The following is a 22,758-nucleotide window of genomic DNA, read 5'->3' on the forward strand; positions in this document are numbered from 1 at the left end:
CCGAACTTTACACAGCTTTTATCTAAAAAGTGTTGCTTATGTTTTATGTTAAGGATAAATTGAAAAATCTTAAAACATTTTAAGAAATTCTTTTCTATAGGACTAAAACAAAAATGTTGGCCCTCCAAACAAATGCTATAAATATATGGTAGAGAAGAATACATGCAGTCTCTCCAAGCATTACTGAATTTGACGGCCTTTACTTCAAGACTATTAGGCATTCATACAATTGCATACAAGCTTTCACTTCAATAAACAGTGTAATGATGAATTTTTTGCTAGATCTCCAAACATAAGGGAAAAATACAGGGATCATATTTAGCCTGGCCAAGCCTGGATAAAACAAGACTTGCTGATTTGCAGAGAAATGTTAAACAGAAATAACTGGAACTGGAAGTTTGTCTCTCTTGTGGTCTGAAAACAATGTATATACAGCAATCAGTCCCTAAATCTGCTCACTTTTCAATTTCTCCATAGACAGAACCACATAAAAAGTTCAAACTGATAAATCACACAGGAGAACCCACACCATAAAAATCTTATTCTGATTGCTTATTATTTTGTTAGAAACCAAGACAAACCATTCAACTTTCTGTGTTCTGCTTCTCTTATCAAGAACTGGTTAGCATCTACCTCATAGGGATAATCCATAAAATGACAGATTGTACAGAGCATCAACAAGATCACTGCTGCACAAGCAAATATTGTATGACAAAGTAAGATTTGGAAATGCTTGAAATTTTTGCAGTGTATTTTATTATTTTAAAGAATACTGAGGAAAAATTTATTTCCAAGATTATCTGTTCTTGGTTGGCTTACAGTGCGTGATTTTTAAATTATCCTTCAGGCTCCCAAATACTTAATTTTAGTAGCTTAATCACTGGAGGTCAGGAGTTCAAGACCAGCCTGACCAACATGGAGAAACCCTGTTTCTACTAAAAAACATACACAATTAGCTGAGTGTGGTGGTGCATGCCTGTAATCCCAGCTACTTGGGAGGCTGAGGCAGGAGAATTGCTTGAACCCAGGAGGTGGAGGTTGCGGTGAGCCCGAGATTGCACCATTGCATTCCAGTTTGGGCAACAAGAGCGAAACTCTGCCTCAAAAAAAAAAAAAAAAAAGAAAGAAAGAAAGAAAAAAGTATATTTTAAGTATGTCATAGCTATGATGCTTTTACAAAATAGTATTTTAAACAAAACTACATAATTATACTAACAGATCCATATATGAAGGTTAGGAAAGCAATGACCAAGCCAGTCCCTGGTGGTATTCACTATCTCCTCGTCTTGATTCCTTTCCGTTCTTCCCTCTTTGCTTATGCTCACTTCCTTTTTTAAATTTTATTTTCTTCCTTAAAACTAGTCATCCTGAAGTCATTAGGGAGCATTCAGTACATGTCAGGGGCATGCATTACATGACCCAATAGTAGACCACACACACACATACTTTTTTAAAAAAGCAATACAGTAGATATTGCCTATGTACGAGATAAATTGATAAATATTATACAAATATGAGACAAATTTTTGTCACTAATCATTTACAAGTTTCTAGTCACACAATACAGTTGCTGGGATATTATACTTAGACAGCCTATGAATTTGATTCAGCTTTCTTTACATTAATAATTTAGCCAAACCTTTTGTTCCTATTGACCATCTGAAGGATAGTGACTGACAGTTAAGTAGGTAAAAAAACCCAAGCATTTATTCTACTGGCCAAAAGTTGAACAGACATGAGCATAATGCACTTAGCACGACGCCAGTGGTTCTTCAGAATTCAACAAAGTCAAATCTGGTTCCGAACACTCCAGAAACTCATGATCTAGTTTGGAAGATATCTTCGAAGAAGCTGAACATAAGTGAAACTACAGATAGTAACTGGAGCAGTGTTTTAATACAGTTTAAAACACCAGGTCTAGCCCAGAGAAATTTATATACATTTTACATTATCCTCACAAAAACTGCATGAACTAGGGTTATTATTCCCATTTTAAAATTTGAAAATTAAAGTATTTTAAAAGATGAAATAATACCCCAGGGTCACACAGCTGATAAGTAGCAGGTCAAGATTTGGATTCAGATCTGATTCAAATTCTATGCTCTTCACCTCTCATGATATATGACATTAGTTCACTGAATCCTCACAACATAACTCTGAGAAAGGTAAGGAAGGGGGAAGATTAATACTTGCTAAGAAAGTATCACATCAGTAATCTTTAGAACATCTGCTTCTCATTTAAACTTCAAAACAAAATAATCATACAAGATAAGTATTTTTATGTCTATTACACAGATGAGAAACCTAATGCTTTCATTTAGGTAACAGATTAACTAAGTATAGTCAAAGCATAGGATTCAGAAACCTACCTAGCTCACTCCATGCCCCTATGTCACGCAAAGCAAATCAGATGGTTAAAGAGGTAGACATTGTAAAGGGGTTCAAAATAAACAAAAGTCAGTTTGTGTGTGTGTGTGTGTGTGTGTATGTTTGTGTGTGTGCGCGCGTGCACGTTGGAATGGGGATGCTTATAATTTAGGGTCCTAACACCAGGCAAATAAATGTCGTTAATCCCTTCTCCTGTCATAATAACATTCCAGTGGACATAACTCTACCATGTTCTAGGTCCTTAGAGTAGTGAATGTTGTTACTATACAGTAAAGTTCTTCAGGTCAGCCCAATCAAACAGTGGTGCTGTTCTTGGCACATAAAGTGGCACGTATTATTCTAAAATTCCTTTTAATTTTGAGAGCTTTGTGTTATTTTAAGCTACACTCAAGTTAAATAGCATAGGCTATCTCTGTCTTTAAAACCCATTAAAATTGTCCTTACTTTGTCTTCTTTTTTTACTTTCAGATTTCAAACTTTATTTCAAGACTATAGTAATAAAAACAATATGGTATATGCATAAAAACACAAAAAACAAACAGAATAGAGAGCTCAGATTACTTTGGCTTAGTTGTAATTGTTGCCACCAAAGAAATATGGATAAGATCCAAAGACAGACAATGATAAAAAAAAAAAAATCATTCATCAAAAATCTCAAGTATGACATCCCAGGTCATTTGGCTATAATTAGGTTGTGAGGGTACTGAAAGCTCATTGGAAGGCAGGTTTTTAACTCAGTATTGAAAGGCCATATACCAGTAAAAAAATTGTATGGTAAAGTTCAGTGGCCTCAGATTGGGAGTGCTTAAATATCTCCCAACACAATAATGTCAGTCAGTGGCAGAGCTGGGACTAAAAGCCCAGTTAGTCTGAATCCAAAGTCTATGCTCCTTCCTCTGTACCAGGCCTATTCCCCTTGCAGAATATCTATATTACTTTATGGACAATCTTTAAATTGAAGACCAATGTATATATTGAGTAAAATTGAATGGCTTTATATGGCTATAGACTTAGAAAAGGAGGGAGTATATTTTATCAAACCAACAATTTTATGTGTTATTTTCAAGCTCAATTGAATGCAGCAACTTAATTTTTCATTGCGTGAGTAAAGAATAAAAGTGCTTATTTCTTTGATATTAGAGCCGAATTTCTTAGAATTCTTACATTTGAAGGCCATTACAACAATCTTTTCTAAAGAATATTGAATAGGAATGTAGACTAGATATTATGGATATTTGGATTGATAGAAAAAATCTGATATTATCTCTCTAATGCATTTACTTCATTGTGGCCACATTTATTAAAATTTGAGGCATGTGTTCTATATGATTTTCATGGTATTTTAAATTCCTGATATCTTTATTTATTTTAGATGCATGCCTTTCTTTAAAATAGAATGCAATCTTCTCAAATGTAACAGAACCCACCTAAGATAACATAAAGCTCTGTGTCTATTTGCCAAACGATCTTGATCCTGCTTCTTGTCTGACACCACCACTGTAATATACCTCTCTAGACATATTATTTTATTAATTTTGGAACCTTATTAGTTTCAATATTATGGTCACTGTCTTCAAAGGCATGTACAATCTAGAGTAGCACTGTTCAATAGAGCTTTCTGGGAGAGTGGAAATGGTCTAAGTTTCTGATCACCAACATAGTAACTATTAGAGAAAAGTGGGCTATTGAGCAATTGAAATGTGGCTAGTACAGGTGAAGAGCTGAACTCTTAATACTATTTCACTTTAATTTAAATGGAATAGCCACAGCACAGATATAATGGGTCAAATCAGACATAAAACCAAAAACAATAATTAAAAAGGGCAAAATGATTAATGCCATATAAACATATGATAACCTCTTGAGAGTACAGATGGGTAATTAACTTTGATTATAAAATTCCAGAAAGACTTCAGAGAGAAGAAGGCAACTGAAGGATGTGGAGATTCCAGGGGTTAGAGAATAGGAGAATGGCATTCCAATATGAGGAAGACAGATGCACAAAGGTACTTGGTTTATTCCTGAATTAGTAGAAGGGATCATATTTTATGCATTTATCCCTTATACATTCACACTCACTGCCAAACCTCAGCATCACTCTAATACCTTTCTTGCACATAATAGATCTCTAATGCATTTCTAGTGAATTGATTTTAAAAGCAAACAATAAACACATAATTTGTTTTAATATAGCAAGTGCATGTAGGAATCAAAAAGAGAGCATTCTTGTATGTATTGTTGTAGCTTTCATCAATAAATGCTAAATAATTTTAAAGCAAAAAACAAGAAGGGAAAAAGACATTCGTGAATGGTAAACTGAGAGTCTTGCCAAGTTATAACGACAGGGCGAGGGATGAGGAAAGGAGGTGCACAGACTATGTGGAAATATAAGTGTTTATTATTAATTTTTTAAGTTTCATTGTATGATGTTCCAAGGAGAAATTTTGAAGTATCTGTGAAATGTCTAGTGTTCTCCTATCATGAGAAATAAAGGATTTTATGGGGTTCCAAAATTGTTTCTGCATTCATATGGATCTTAACATGTGCTATCAATATTCAACCATGTTTCAAAGTTATAGGTTTCTTTTTTTCCCCTTGTTTCCCTCAAGAGGCATTAGAGTTATCCTACCTGGTATTTTTGTTTGTTTGTTTTGCTTTCTGTTTGTTTCTTTGTTTTTAATATCCAGCTGTGACAAAGTTACATAAAATAATACAATACATTAAATGAATCCTACTAAGTAACAACATGATTTTATGACAATCAAAACATGATTTTATGGCAAAAGATAAATATTACAAAATACCACACCTGACAAAAGGACAATCACAGAATATCCCTACTTTAATTTCATGTTAAAAATATTCCACAAATGCAGCATCACTTACGTGACCTTTATATTTGTGGTATTTTAATCTATTTTTAAGGAGGAGAAAAAAATTCTTGTCCCCTAGGGACCTACATTTTCCTAATATTCTACCACATGATTTTTTTTCTTTATGGTAAAATATATATTGATTCTGGCAGCTATTTTACTTTGCTTCAAGTACAAAGAAAGAGTTTAATTCAAAAAAATGAAACCAAATTGTATATTTTAAAATTTATTGCAGTTCTCTAACTTCTGTGGACTCCACTAGAATGCACACTTCTTAAAGTCAAGGGTTTATCCTGCTCCATTGTTATTTTTCTAGTGCCTAAAACAGTGTTTATAACTTACAATAAGTGCTCAATAAATATTCGTTGATTAACTTAGTGACCAGAAGTGTATAAACAACTTTTGTCGTGATTGTTGTTGAAATACGTGCTTGGGGAGTCATCTGGTTTTAACAGATATTTGAGCTCATTTTCAACCTTCAAAAAGGAGGTCTATATTTTAGCAAATGGCATGTAGTAACATGACAGTTATTAAGTAACAGACAGTAACATTAAGTAACAGACAATGATCAAGAGAGTCAAGTCTACTTGTTAGGTGCATTTAGAAGTAGGGTGCTTTCCTAAACTAAAAATCCAGTGTGCTTCAGGAAATCCTAAGCATCTGGGTACCCACCCTACCAAAGCTTTTACTCCCACCCCCACTTTGTTTATCTGGCCTAACAGAGTTCTTGCCTCTGCCTTCTTTCCTGGCTCTTGCCTCTGATAGCTAAGAGAACTGCTATCTGCAGCTTAACCACAGCAGGAATTGTGTCTGGCTCTTACCGGTGGGCTTGTCCAAGCTTACAAGATAGGGATAACATCATGTGTTTGTAATCTGTGCAGGTGCACTGGACCTTGCTCTTTAGAAAGACCCTGCTATTGGTTTACTGCTCTGTTGTCATCATCTCCAAATGCTTAATAATTTTTTGATCAAGGAATCCCACATTTCATTTTGCAGTGGGCCCCGCAAATTAAGAGACTGATTCTGCCACAATATCTCTGCAGCTGACTAATGCATAGCCTAGGGTCTTAAGGGCTTAGGATCAACATTTATAACTTCCTTGAGTACCTGAAGTAAAATAGGTCATTCCCCTAAGTTTCCTTAACTGAAAGAGAAATTGTACCTGTTCCTCTCTACTTCCCAGGTATATAAAGGGAAGAGCTTTGACCCCTTGCAAAGAAAAAAAAAAAAAAAGTAAGCATCCATTACTTCTTAGTATTTCCTCAGCTTTCATGCTTTACTAAAATGACAGTGGAGGATAAAATAATTATTTCATGTTTCAGAAAAACAGTACTGTACTGAAAATGTTTCTTAAAATAAATACAGTCCTTTTCCTTCTCCTTTCCCCCAACTTTCTCACCTTATAATTCCAGCTGTAAACACTTGCTAATATAAAAAAATTCTCTGGAGAAAACTGAGATAAAATTATTTGAAAAAGTATTTGGTCTAAGGTTCAATATGTCTGTCTCCAAAATTGGGGAAAAAATAAACTCGCAGTTTGGAAGTTTAAAAAAATCCATTAATATATACAACTTATAGCATAAATGATTTCATGTACAAAAAATGCTCTCTATATACTATATCTAAGTATATAAGTAGACATATATGCATATAAACTATAGAACTATAAGGCATCTTTAATGGGAGAAAATATCACATGATCTCGATCCCTACTACCGACTGGCTTACAGCATAAAATATCAGCAAATGTGAATAAACCATAAGATCTTAGCCCATAATTACTATAGAGAAATACTACTTTTTACATAAAATTAAGAAATCCAATGAACAAAAAACTGGAAGTTGGCAAACAAAACTGGAAGTTAGCAAACAAAACTGGAAGTTGGCAAACAAAGGATATAAAAGTAAAAAAAAACTTTATATAGGACATTGTATTTATTAACATATTGAAAATATATAAATACTATGGAGGAGAAGAATTTGGATTCCATCTAAGAGAGATCTAATTATTCAATAATATTTTTCACCTCATATATTTAAGTGAAAATTGAAGAACTAAAAGTTAAATAAAACAAATCAGGAGAGCTGAGGCTGAGCATGCTGGCTCATGCTTGTAAACCGAGCACTTAGAGGTTGAGGTGGGAGGATCACTTGAGGCCAGACTTTTGAGACCAGTCTGAGCAATACAGAAAGACCATGTCTCAAATAATAATAATAATAATAATAATAATAATAATAATAATAACAACAACAACAACAATAATAGGCATGGATCTTTTTTTCTTTCAGAATTTTTAGCTGCAGAGATACACAAAGACCCCCAACAAACCTGTGCCAGTCTACAGTATAATCAAAATAGTCAAGATTTAAAAGCTAATTCCTCTGACATGGGAATCAATATACTAGTTGTCATAATAACTAATTACCTAGATAAGACTAAATATAAACGGTAGTTACAAAATGACAGTACATGTTATAGTTAAACAAGTTTAGAGATTATCCTTTATTGTCATCTGTAATGCTTTGATACTTAAAGAAAATTGGAAGAGCCTAGAAGGACAACACATTCCTAGCTTAAACTAATTAATGCAATTCAGCTTCATCCAGTAAATATTGAGTGAGTGATATGTGAAAGGGATTCCCTGCATAAAGATGGATAATAAACACTCCTATCTCCAAAACCACTATAGTTTACCTAGGATATGGCACAATGTTTTATTTTCTTTTTCTTTTTGGGGTTGGAACTCACAGATACATAAGGAGGTTAGGGAGAAGAGAACTCAGTGTTGCCCTACCACAATGAAAAGCAACACCAGGAAGAACTCAGCCAGAGCCCACAGAGGGAGCATTTAGACCCAGTTCTAGCCTAAAAGGAATTGCCCATTGCGGTAGTCAAAACCTAAGTCCCAGCAAGCCTTGTCATTTTGGGTTAAAGTGCTCTGGGACTGTAAATAAACTTGAAAGGCAGTCTAGGTCTAAAGGACAAAAATTCCTTGCAAGTCCTGGTGCTGTGCAGGGCTCACAGCCAGTGATGTGGGGGGGCACACATACCAATGAGACTCTAGCCAGAGCAGCCAAGAGAGTGCTTGCACCACCTCTCTATCAAGCCCAAACAACACAGCTCACAGCTCTGGGAGAGACCTCTTCCTTCTGCTTGAGGAGAGGGATGAATAAAGAGGACTTTGTCCTTCCTCTTAGATACCAGCTCAGCCACAGTAAGATAGGGCACTCAGCAGAGGCCTGAGGCCCTGATTCCAGGCCCTAACTGTTGAATGACATTTCTAGACACGCCCTGGGCGAGAAAGAAACTTGCTGCCTTGAAGAGAGGAACCCAGTCCTGGCAAGATTAATCATCTTCTGACTAAGGAGCCATTGGCCCTTGAATAACCAGCAGTGGTACCTAGGCAGTACTCGCCATGGGCCTTGGGTGAGATTCAGAGATGTCCTGGCTTTAGGTGTGACCCAGCAAATTCCCAGCTGTGATTGCTATGGAGAGGGACTCCTTCTGCTTGAGAAAAGGAGAGGGAAGAGTGAAGGGGACTTGTCTTGCAGGTTACATACCAATTCAGCCACAGTGGGGTAGAGAACCAAACAGGGTTTCCTGATTCCAGGCCTTGGCTCTCAGATGACATTTCTTGACCCTCCCTGTGCAAGAGGGGAATGCATTATCCTGAAGTAAAAGTCCCAGGCTGGGAAGCATTTACTGCAAGCTGACTGAGGAGCCCTTGGGCCTTGAATGAACATAAGTGGTAGCTACGCAGTACCTCACTGTGGGCCTGAGGTGGGTTATATTAGTTACAAGCCTCATTGTAACCACAAATCAGAAAACATACAACAGATACACAAAAAATAGAAAAAGAAGAAATTAAGACATACCCCCAGAGAAAATCACCTTCACCAAAAGGAAGACACGATGGAAGAAAAGAAGAAAGAGAAGAACACAAAACAATCAGAAAGCAAACAAGAATATGGCATGAGAAAGGCCATACTTATCAGCAATGACATAGAATGTCAATAAACTAAACTGTCTAATCAAAAGACATACAATGGTTGAACGGAGAAACAAAAAGACCCAACAATCTGCTGGTTACAAGAAACACACTTCACCTATGAAGATACACATAGACTGAAAATAAACAGATGGAAAAACATATTCCATGCCAATGGAAACCAAAAAGGAAGATGAGAAGCTATACTTAATATCAGACAAAATAGATTGCAAGACAAAAACTATAAGAAGAGACAAAAAAAATCATATTGTGATAAAGGGGTCAATTCAGCAAGATGATATAACAACTGTAAATATTTTACACCCAAAAGTGGAGCACACAAAAATGTAAAGCAAATATTATTAGAGCTAAAGAGAGAGATAGACTTCAATATAACAACAATGGGAGATTTCAACATCCCACTTTTAGCATGGGGCTGATCTTTCAGACAGAAAATCAATAAATAAACATCAGACTTAATCTGCCCTATAGACCAAATGGACCTAATAATTATTTACAGAACATTTTATCCAGTGGCTGCAGAACACATATTCTTCTCCTTCGCACATGGGTCATTCTCAAGAATCATGTTAGGTCACAAAAAAAGTCTCAAAATGTTCAAAAAATTGAAATAATATCAAGCATCTTTCCTGACCACCATGGAATAGAACTAGAAATCAATAAGAGGAATTTTGGAAACTATACAAATACAAAAAATTTTACAATATGTTCCCGATAACCAGTGAGTCAATGATGAAATTACTGAGGAAATGTTAAAACTTTTTGAAATGCATAATGGAAATACAATATAGCAGAAGAATTAAACTAGATCTCTATCTCTTCCTAAATTAAAAAAACTAAAATTGATTGAAGACTTACTCTAAGATCTGAAACTATGAAACCTCTAAAAGAAAACACTGGGGAAACTCTCCAAGAGACTGGACTGGGCAAAGATTTCTTGAGTAATATCCCAGAAGCACAGACAATCAAAGCAAAAATGAACAAATGGAATTACATCAAGTTAAAGAGCTTCTGCACAGCAAAGGATACAAGCAACAAAGTAAAGATCTAACCCAAAGAATGGAGGAAAATATTTCCAAACTATCCATCTGACAAGGGATTAATAACCAAAATATATAAATAACTCAAACAGCTCTATAAGAAAAAAATCTAATAATTGGATTTAAAATAGGCACAATACCTAAATTGACATTTTTCAAAAGACATACAAATGGCAAACAGGTATATGAAAAGCTGCTTAGCAACACATCATCAGATAAATGCAAAGTAAAACTACAATGTGATATTATCTCAGCACAGTTAAAATGACTTATATTAAAAACACAGGCAACAACAAATACTGATGAGAATGTGGAGAAAAGGGAACCCTCATACACTGTTGGTGGGAATGTAAGTTAGTATAACCCTTATGGAGAAAAGTTTGGAAGTTCCTCAAAAAACTAAAAACAGAACTAACATACGACCCAGAAATCCCATTGCTAGGTATATACCCAAAAGAAAAGAAATCAGTATTTGAAGAGATATCTGCAATTGCACATTTATTGTAGCACTATTCACAATAACCACGATTTTGAAGCAATCTAAGTGTCCATCAACAGATGAATGGATAAAGAAAACGTGCTACATATAGCAATGGTGTACTATTCAGCCACAAAAAGAAGGAGATCCTCTCATTTTCAACGATGTGGGTGGAAATGGAGGTCATTGTGTTAAGTGAAATAATCAAGGCACAGAAAGACAAACTTCACATGTTCTCACTTATTGGTGGGAGCTAAAAATGAAAACTGAACACATGAAGATAGAGAGTAGAATGATGATTACCAGAGGTTGAGAATGAGATGGGGAGAAGTGGGGATGGTTATTGGTTACAAAAATATGATTAGATGACTACAGTCAATGATAATATATTGTACATTAAAAAATAATGAAAACAGTACAATTCGATTGTATGTAACACTAAGAGAAGATAAATATTTGAGATTATGAATATTTCATTTATGCAAATGTTATCATTACACATTGTATGGCTGTATCAAAATATCTCATGTATCCCATAAACATACACACCTACTATGTATTCACAAAAATTAAAAATAGAAAAGTTTTTTAAATGGAGAACATTATATAGACAACAATAAAAATATATGTGTGTATATATATGTGTGTGTACATAGTGTCAATTTTATGTACAATAGCTAATATTTTTCTTCTAATAGGTCTGGGAAATACAATTATTTTTCTTTATTTCTAGAAAACTGATTTGTCCAAGATTATATTAGTGATTTTCTAGGAATCAATCCTGTTTCTTCACTATTATAACACAGGGCATTTGTTTCACTATATTTAAAGTCAAAATACCAAAATGTGTGGGATAGCAAAACTACGGTAATTCACAAATTGCATGCTTACTCGAGTTTGTTTATGTATTTACTGTGGAATTCCATTATGAAATTCATCCCTCATATTTGAATAATAACTTGACGGGTAATCTAATATTTAGAGAAAATTCATGGCAAAATTCTAAAAGGTATGGGTTTTTGAAATCTGTGGACTTAATTGATTTTTCTATATGATGAATAATGTCTTTTCCCCATTACCTTCTTTGCTATGTTTTGACTTAATCCTTTTATAAAGACACTCTGGCAATAAAATACTGATAAGAATATCTCTTCCACAGCATTTTTATCTGCTCCAGTCTAAATCCTAGTCTTCTTCATTGTTATTTTCATGTTACATGGAAGAATTCTGGCAAGTAAAGTATCACATAAATATAACTTTATTATTAGATTTATTATAAAGTGATTACATTATATTATAGAGTTATTATATTATTATGTATCTTAACAAGGTCAAACATTTTAGGAAACATTTATAAGGCAGCACCATAAAGAAGGCATGTTCTTCTTACTCCATTTTCTCGGAGCTAGTTAGATTTCACCTTCAAAATTTTGAACTCTATATAATCTGAATCAAAACTGAACTTTATATTCAAAACAGGCAAACATATATGTATATATATACCCACCAACTTACATAGATAAATAGAAAATATATCCTAGATTTTACATGACATAAATATTTTCATTCATAAGCAGGGGTACCTTCTAAATGATGAATAAATAATTCAATAATTCAAGAAAAGGGTAGAAGTTAAATTCAGGGGTCAAACTTCATGGGCTCAATCTTAGTTTTTTCAGGTATTACCTGTGTGGCTTTGGACAATTACTTTAATTTAATGTTTTATGTTTTAACTCCCCATCTGTAAAATAGAAATGATAGAAGAACTTATAATACTGTGTGTATTAAAAACAAAAAACGAATGTCTGTGTGTGCACGCGCGCGCATGTGTGTGTGTGTGTATAAAGTGCTAAGAATAGTCCCTTTCACATATTCAACATGTCTCAAACTAGGGAATTGTTATGAATAGTATAATTATTATCCTCTAAAATGATAATGCAATTATTAAGTTGTTCATTATATTTGTCAAGTTCTCTTTCCAGTAGCCTTCATGGGAGAAAAAAAATGACCCAGTGGCTTTTATTTTTCCCATAATCCAGTGGTTTTAACTCTAAATAAAACTTAAGCAGGCTATATAAAATATGTCAATGTGATATGAGCTATTATAGCTCTTTGGTTAAAATCTAGCTTTAAAACTTCAGTTCCAAATTTTTTAAAACATTTTTTTACCACACAAACTTTAGGGTGTCTAATGAAAGTTGAGAAACCTTCTCTTATACAAAAATGTACATATGTGTCTCAAAATTAAACATATACTTAAATACGCAGATATATGTGTGTATGTATTTCAGGAATTAATGAATCCCTGAATCCATTCAATGATTCCTAGGGATTATGTAACCACGTTAAAAACTCCTATCCTACGGAAGGAGAAGTAGAATTTTATGGTAGAAATAATGGTCACCAAACTGATAACGAGTATGCTAGAATCATTAGAAACTAGGCATCTAGGAAGTATTAAAACAGGTCATCTATATCAGTGACAGAGAGTTTATAAAAGATTTTAACCACTGTCCTGAACACCCAAAACCTCAGCCTTCTAATGACCATGGTAACGAACATCTAATTACAATTTCTAAAGTGAGACAAAGCTAGGCAAACCTATAGTGTGTATTATTTGAAGGTTCTGTTTCTCAAATACACATGCAGAGCCCCTATTCAAGGTAAGGACTCCTTTTGTGGCTCTAGCTCAAACTCTGCATTAAAACAGTGCATTAGCCTCTCTTAAAACTTCTTCCACTGCCTCAGAATAGGTAGGATGCCTATATGACCTGGTCTTTATATAGCCAATGCTGAATTATCAATAGCATCCCCATTCGTTCTCAAAAGTATCTGGTTTGCACAACAAATTACATAGTCACTGCAAATGTACAGGCAAGAAATGAGAAACTGAAAAGAATGTAGAGGAAAGTAAAAATTTTCTCCCTCAGTGCTAGAACAGGATTGTTTAAAATACAACTAGGGGGCCTTCCATTCGAAATGTAATGTGAGTTTCTAAGAGGAGCAAGTGCCTCCCACCAGTAGTAAGATGACCAAACCTTTCCCTGTACCACATCAGTGTGAGTGAAGGGAGACTTCCGTAAAGTGGCTTCTAAAAGAGAAGATACTTGGGAATCAGCAATTCTTAATGCTTCATTACATTGCATAAATATCTCTATCCCCTAACAGTATTTCCTTAATATCCTCCTCCTGAGGCCCGAGGCCATAATAGAGGGAGGTTATTTCCCAGTCAGCACAATAAGCCAACACCCACAATATCTTTCTAACCCTGGTTAACGTCTTGAGTCTAAACTCCTGTAATGCTCCCTGTTAAACTACCTGCTTGTGACACTGCCTGGGGTTCATTAATGCCACTGTTGATAAAGCCTGCCCACTGTGTTCCCCTGGCATAAAGAATAAATGTTTTTAAAAACATGCACATAAAAATACTCCTTTTAGATTTCCTAAGAAAAAAAAATGATTCAAGTAGAATATAAATCATGCTCTATGATTAACTCTTGCTAACAAGTAGTACCAAATGGTAAGAGCTCTGCTTAAAAGAATACTTCAGGTATCATTCACATAATAAAAATGATCTGAGAAGAGCAGCAGAGCTAGCACAACAAATATTTACACTATTAATGTGCTGTCATTGCCATCCAAACATTTGAGGAGGACCTTCCCCTATATCATTTCCAGAATTATCACATTATAGTCTCTCTCCCTCACTTAAATAAAGACATAAAATACAATCACCACCCACACAGCACTCTCCAAGCTAAAGCCAGTGGGAGTGTTGACTATGGTAAGATTGCAGACATTAAGGTGCCAAATCTCATTTACAATGCATTCTCTCCACATTTCTTTGAAAGGAGCTGGGTTAGGCTCTGAAGCAGAGGCCCTGTGACATTCATAGTTTATTTTCCCTCCAATATCCTTTTTATCAGTAAGTGAGAATAGCAGTATGCATCTCCTTCTAATGAGTTTTTCAAAAGAAAATGAGGAAAGAAATAGCCAGTTCTATACATATTTGGAAAGAGGAAATGGTTTTGTTTTGTTTTGTTTGGTTTGGTTTTGTTTTGTTTTGTTTTCACCAGGTATCTTAGAAATTGAATATCTTCAACGCAGCACACCAACAGCAACCTCCTAAAAAGGTATATTAAAATTAAAGCAAAAAATTCCTCAGGAGGAAGGCTTGTTTTGCAAAGATAAACCCTTATTTCTAAAAATCAATAGAATTTTAGAGATCTTAGAATATTATAATTGTTGCCATATCGAGGAATATTCCTTTGAGCTGCTAAGCAGTTTTCACTATATGTTCATCAAATTACTTTGCTGATAAGAAAATCTGGACTTTTCAAAAGTGTTGTCTTTATCAAAAAATCTGGTTTTTCAAAGTTAAATGTGGAGTGTCATTCTTACAAAGCTATTAGTATTGGTACTGGTATAATTTGTTCTTGCTAAAATTTATTGCATATGTCTATATTCTACCTACTTTGCTGCATTACCTTATTTAAACCCAAGACAACACTATGATATAAGTGATTTTATTAATCCCGTTTCATTGTTAACAAAAAGCAAGGACAAATTATCTGCCAAGTTCATATGGGTATTAAGTGATGTATCCCCTTTTAATCTCTATGTTATACTAACATCTTGGAGAAGAGAATTAATGTATTTTAAAGATGTATTTTAACACTAAAAAGAAACATCTGAGTTTGGTGTACATGAAATGTCATCTTTTCAGGGTGGCATGCAACAGATTTATTTATAAAAAATGAAGAGAATTGCTAAAATATACAACAAAAATGAAAACCAGGTTAAGACAAGGACACAGATACTCATGCAACAAAAAATTTGGGTCCTAAATAATACTGATTACAATATTTGTAGCCAAGAAAGAGAGACTTTCACTCTGCCAAAATCAGATCACATACTCCAAGAACATTTAGTTTGGTTTACAGTTTTAAAGGGGATACAGAGAAGTGTTGCCAAACGGGGGCCACATAACTTAGTGGTTAAGAATATCAGTTTTGGTATCTGATACCTGGTTTCAAACTAGAAATCTAGTTACTAGCCACGACCCTCATCAACTCATCTCTCACTGCTCCTATTCTCTCAGCTGAACATTGAGAATAATAGTAATAATAATAATAATAATAAATTTACAGGGTTGTTAGGAGGATTTAATGAGAGCAAATGTTAGTAAGATAAAAGAGAAGCATTCAATTAATATTAATTGTTAATATATTCAGAGTTCAGAAAATTAAGATCTGAAATACCACAATGTAAGAAACAGATGAATCGAATTTAGGAAAGTGGGCAACTTAAATTCCATGGCCTCCAGAATCAGACTTTTAAATAGCTAGACAGAAATTACAGTAAAATAATTCCAACCAAAAAAGAAAGAACATTGTGAGAATTAGAACTTTCCCTAAGACAGAATGGACATCTTCAAAATTAGGTATTGACTTGGTAGACATTATTGTAGAGGAGCTTAAAAGAGGTTTGATCAAGATATCTTTTAAACTTCCCTAAAATTTAAGATTCTATGAAAAAAATGACCTTAGAAAATCATATGAAGCCATTTCTCTTACTGTAAAAGTCTGCTTAGGTAGAAAAACCAGTCAACAACATCTAATCACCTCATCTTTTAAGCCTATTATTTTCTAAAATTTCTAGCCCACACTGGTAATTCTCCGAATTGCTAGCATTCATGTAAATAACACATGAATGTTTACATTTTTAAAATATGCAGTTTTATAATATTTCTAGCTTTTCCAATTGATTTTTCAAAATTCCAAGTCAATGATCAATGCTGGATGAATAGAAATCATGCAATATATTGCTCTTCTTTACCTTATGGTACTTACCACATTGATGGACAGAGAAGTTAATGGTAAGCAAACAGTGATTTTCTGTTCAGACCTAAAGCATACTGTTGAACAGAAATTTCAATACAAATCCAAGAAATTTACTTTGAGCAACTGTACTTTATTTGGATAACCAAAAGTTGAAGAACAAAGTTATCTAGGTATTTCAGAAGTAAAGATATGTCTGTTTCCAACATTTGCACAAATAAATAGACTTGATTACAAGCCAATCCTTCATCAATATAGAGTATTTTTTTGAGAAAATTGTAAACTGTTATCAGCAGTAACATTTCTCATACCAGAAGCATATCTATGTTGCTTTTTTAAAAATTAAATTTCCTGGAAAAATGTGCACTGTAGAATGCTTATTGTATTATGTATGGGTTATATGACATGATTCAAAATTAGAATAACTGCTTTCTTCATTACTACCTATAATAAATAAATATCTATTAATTTAGTTTAATGATTGATTATATATAATTAGTCCTATAGATACCTACTATTTTTCTATATAAATTAAGATCACTTTCTATGACCCTTGTTCTACAAAAGTAAAATCGAAATTTAAATATGCATTCCTTTTACTTCCAAAGAAGTAAAGAACTCTCAATGTAATCCTCCTCTTTAAAAAGAAGTCTGTTTGAACTGCTGATCCTTTAAAAAAATTGACACTATTTTGATTAACAAAGAAATAGATTTTTTTCAGTTTTAATTTAGTAAAACATGAAGGCAAATATAATTATACTAATAAATGACTGCATTTTTTTTTCTGTATCTATCTGATATAGATACATAGATGAATAGACAGACCACAATCTCAAAGAAGTCAAGATAAAGGTATTTAAACAAATATTAAGATCAAATTCTCAGAAGTACCGACCTCGCAAAAAAAATAGAGCCTTGTCGTAAAAACTTAGGAGTTTCTGAATCAGAATGCCTAGGTTTGAATCTAAGATCCATCAGTTAAGGAAACTTCAACAAGCTACTTAATCTTTCTAAACATTAGTGTTCCCACCTCTGAAAGAGGTTTAACAATATTATTCTCATAAAATTCTGAGCATTTAATAACGTAAAGTATCTGAAGCATTTTGAATTTATACTTAGCATATAGTAAGCATTATGTAACTATTTTAGATTACTGTTATTATCATTAGTAGTATCTGGTTATTCATACTCCTCTTAAGGAGCGTAGCCCTGGACAGGTAACCAATTCCATTTAAAGAGCAGAATGTAAAGCAGACTTTTCTCTACCAAGGGCCTTCTTGGTGCCCTGAGGCTCCAGAGAATTAATTATAACGTGTGGCCATTTTTCCAGTGCTCTACAACTATGTGTTCTAGAACCTTGGGACTGAACAAAGCTAACCAGGACACATGGGATAAATCCATTTGATACTGCTGTCTTAACCAGCAGTCTCCAAAATCAGGGGAAAAAAACCAAAGCAACATTTTGAATATGTACCCTGAAATGAACATCTGATCAATGTAAATGACCGACTGTACTGATAAATTACATTATAAAACATTCTGAAGAAAGAACTAAACAAAGATCTGAACCTTTCTTCAAACTGTTTCCCTGGAAATATTTCAGGCTAAGAAAAACAGGGAATGTCAGCTGTGTTACCAGCAACATTGTTTATTATCAGTGAAATGCATCTGGACGGAAAGGACTGTGATTGAACTATGAAACCATTTTGGGCCGCACGGACCTCAGCCTCCTTGTGTACGGTGTGTTCTTGATCCCAAGGGCATCCCTTGAGGGGACCTATGCTGTTCCCAAGATACAGCTTCCTGTGGAGTAGGAATGAGCCTTACCCAATGCAAGGTAGACTATGCCTACCCACACGGGTTCCTCATCTTAAAACAGAGTTGCTACATGAAGGAGTGGGGTAAATGCTTCCTGAGCAACTATAGGGACTCCTGTTGAATAAGCACCTGACATTATCCTGTTGACATTCTGTGTGTCCTGCCCTGTATCCTGCTAAACCAAGTAAACCTGCTGCCAGACCTATTATGTCATGCAAGTGTGAATGTCACACCAAAGCCACCAAGTTCACTGCTGGTGGCCATACAGACTTACACATGTACAAAAATACATTATTTTCTTCATCTATCTTCATGTATTGTTTTAAGCACCATGCTTTCGAGTATACTGCTTGGATACACATACTTTCAGAATATGTTATATATACTCTTTGTAATAAGCTTCGGATACATTATTTTTTCACTTTATGAATATTTTTTCCTTTGGTGATTTTGACAGATCCTTTTCTTTGGGTACTTTAAATCTTTGACTCTCTCTGCAAGTATTACTTCCTGTAGAACTTTTAAAATGAAAAACTGGAAATTCCATTGTTATAAATCTTGCTTTAGCAGGACAGTTTCAGGAAATACAAATACTAAAATATATTCCTGATGTTCTCCATTCTTAAATTTTTTCCTTTAGAAGATATTAAGATATATCCATAGGAAGATTTAAAAGGTTGTAGGAGAGGTAACTCTAGCTTTTAAATGTAATATACTTTGTATTGGTTTCATTACAATATGCTATGCTAAAAATAGAATTATGTCTTCCATTCTTGACACTATTCTCAGTTCCACTATTGACACTATCCCCAATAGTGGAGAAACTATTTCTTCCACTCTTGACATTTTTACACTTCCTATGAAATTTCCTATAGAGTTGTCTTTTATTACCCCTTTTTGGGGTACAAATGGTTTTAAATACATATATTTGTAAACTTACCCTGAAACATGCAACATCAGCAGCATGTAGAAGACAAAGAAGAGGTTATGAGTATACCAGAAGATATCATAGTTAGAAACTCTGCAAAACAAATACATTCATTTTAATGCTACTTTACATTCCATCTTACTAAAAATATCAAAATATCATGTATCATTTCAAACATATCTCACAATTTAAGAAAGCTAAAATATGAGTACGTCTGATTTTCATCTACTAATACCAAAGTATTAACACACCATATAGAAAGAACTGACAAAAAATATGAGTAAGAATTTATCATTTTGTAAGTTATTTGTATTTCAAATAAAGACACATGGAAATAATAAAAAAATAAGTTGTTTATTTTCAAGATATTACGATATAAGGCTAAGAAGCAGATAGCAGTCTGCTAATATGTACTTTGGCTATTATTTTATCAATATTGTCAATTTTCAAATAATTTCCGAAACAGCCAATGCTCCTCTTTCAATACATATTTTGAGAGTAGTTCAAGGGAAACTCAAAAAGAGAGAAATTAAAATAAATCATGGCCAAAGTGTTATATTCTTTTCCTGGACAGTGTAACCAGAATGATACCTCGATGTTATTCCTCTGAGGGAGGACAAAGACACTGAAAAGACAGGGAAGGTCAAGCATAATCTACAGAACACTTGAGAGAAGTAAAAGAGTAACAGTTATTTTATTTCATATGTCCAGGGTGGATTTTACGTATTAGAATCTTGGAAGTAGAGGGCAGATATTTACAAAAGCTTCCTAGATGAATATGATGTTTCCCATAGACTCTTAGAGAAACCCTTATTTAAGCAGCAGGCAATTGCTTGACATTTACTCCACTCATAGTATGTGCTATCATAAACAATATCATTACCATGCCTTGTAACATATACAAAGTTCTGATTTTTTTTTTTTTTTTTCCCAAGATGCAGTCTTGCTCTGTTGCCCAAGGTGGAGTGCAGTGGCACAATCTCAGCTCACTGCAACCTCCACTTTCCAGTTTCAAGCAATTTTCCTGCCTCAGCCTCCTGAGTAGCTGGGATTACAGGCGCTCGCCACCACGCCCAGCTAATATTTGTATTTTTAGTAGAGATAAGGTTTCACTATGTCGGCCAGACTGGTCTCGAACTCCTGACCTCGTGATCCACTTTCCTCAGCCTCCCAAAGTGCTGGGATTACAGGTATGAGCCACCATGCTTGGCCCTCTGATCCTTTTTTAAATCAAAACAATTATAATGTGAATTGCAAGATTAAGGGATACACTTTTCTAATGCTTTTAATACACACTACCCATTGCCCTCTAAAAATACATTTATTAATTACAAACCCAACCATAGGCTACGAGTGCCTGTTTCCCAAAACTCAGACCAAATTTTGTAAGTTTTCATTATTTATTATAAGTAGGATGGGGTATTATTTCATATGTGTGTTACTCACTTTTAATTCTTCTGTGACCCTTCTGTTCATAATCATTACCCATTTATATAGAGTATTTTAAATTAATATGTGTAATTTGTTACACATATAAGACCTACATTAAACTTGACTTTCCTCATAAGCTTGTAATGCTACCTTTATTATCTAGCAGGTTCTTAAATATAGCAAGGTCATTTTCAGGGCTTTTTACTGACTTTGTCCCTTGGTTCAATGTTTTGGTCATTTCTGCAAGTAAGTCCCACTCTCTTTTAAGTTACTGAAGTTTAATCATTTTAATGTTCAGTAAGGCACATCCCTCCTTTTACTCCTCTTTTGAAATATGTACTTGGATGTGCCCCAGACAAACTTTGGAATCACTTTGCTAAATTAAAAAAACAAACAAAATACCCTGTCTGAGAATGTTATTGAAATTGCAACACCCCTAAAAAAAAAAAAAAAAAAAAAAAATCGAGGGGTCAGGCATGGTGGCTAATGCCTGTAATCCAACACTTTAAGAGGCAGAGGTGGAAGCAGTGCTTGAGCCTAGGTGTTCGAGACCAGCCTGGACAACATACTGAGATCTTGTCTTTACAAAAAAAAAAGTAAAATAAAATAAAAATAAAATTAGGCATGGTGGTGTGTGCCCGTGATCCTGACTACTAAGGAGGCTGAAGTGGGAGGATCACTTGAGCCTAGGAAGTCAAGGTTGGGGCTGCAGTGAGCTGTAATCTTACCACAGTATTCCAGCCTAGATGAGAGAGAAAGATCCTGTCTCAAAAAAATAACAACAATATAATAAGGAAGAACTATATCTTTATAGTATACAGGCTTTATTTAAATCTCTATGTATTTGTCTCAGTGAACATACTTCTTTTGTCACCAGATATTATGTGTTTTGCTGCAATTGTGAGTAGTTTATTTTTATTTTATTCAATTTTTCAAACTAATTATAGTTAACAGACAGAAGGATTTTTTTATATTTGTTTTATATTCAATTACCTTTTTCAACTCTTTTACTTGGTGTTAACACCAAATTTTTCCATAATTCTCTTCAATTCTCTTAGAAACCTAATAATTACCAAAATAATTACCAAACGTAGATATTATATCTACTTTTCTGGAAATAAAGAAAATAATTTATTGTTGCATTTTTCGAATAATTCCAAATGTTTCATTTTTTACTCTATGTAAATATTGGTAGAATTAAAAATACTTTTGGTTTTTTCCTGATTTTCTTAGGAATACATCTAGTATTTCACTGTTGAGTATAACCATAATTCTGGCTTTTATATGTTTTAATTCTACAATGGAAATAATTTCAATTTTTAGTTTATTTACTCTGAGTATTTTAAGTCAAAATTTGAGTATTTTAAGTCAAAATTTGAGTTCATATTAGTAACTGCCATTTTAAAATCAATTGAGATGAGAAAATGTATTCCTGTCATCTGATAATAGGATACATTAATTATTTTAATAGATTGACCCATATTGAACTCTCCTTGAATTAGGAGGCTACATTTCACTATCAGAAATCAAACTTTGCGGGCTTATTTATTCACTTGATTTGTCTAATGCTTTAGTTTCTTACTGGTAAAAAGAAAAGGTAAAATAAAAGAGATATCTGTCTCCATGATTCATTTAAGAATTTCATGATTCTAACAATAATATTTACAGAAAAGCAAACTAGGTGTTATAATCTTGTTTAAACAAGTTTTAAACAAAGCATAAAACCACTGAAGATTAAGAAGTGCTTAAATTGCTTCTGAGAGCAAATGCAAAAGCTCAGTTCACAATAGAAGCTGATCTTTTCATTCCATTTGATAAAATTGCATCTCAAAGATTTTTAAAATAAATATGTCAGATGCTCTAATTTTCCTTCAAGAACTCCTAAAATTGAAAAAAAAATAGTTTTTTTATTTTATTTTTATTTATTTTTTTTTTTTAATTTTTTTTTTTTT

At 33.8% G+C, this 22,758-nt stretch overlaps 1 protein-coding gene across 4 annotated transcripts in view; it reads right to left on the minus strand.

The window, feature by feature from the left end:
• NOX4 (NADPH oxidase 4) overlaps positions 1-22,758 on the minus strand; it is a 177,389-nt gene that overhangs the window by 83,179 nt on the left and 71,452 nt on the right. For all 4 annotated transcript variants that reach the window (XM_017887659.1, XM_017887658.1, XM_017887660.1 and 1 more), the window contains one exon: positions 19,388-19,468. In XM_017887659.1, the coding sequence (XP_017743148.1) occupies positions 19,388-19,468 (81 nt within the window). The remainder of the gene's footprint in view (positions 1-19,387; positions 19,469-22,758) is intronic.

The sequence above is a fragment of the Rhinopithecus bieti genome, unplaced genomic scaffold (genome assembly GCF_001698545.2).
Source record: "Rhinopithecus bieti isolate Rb0 unplaced genomic scaffold, ASM169854v2 scaffold_15796, whole genome shotgun sequence".
Lineage (NCBI taxonomy): Eukaryota > Metazoa > Chordata > Mammalia > Primates > Cercopithecidae > Rhinopithecus > Rhinopithecus bieti.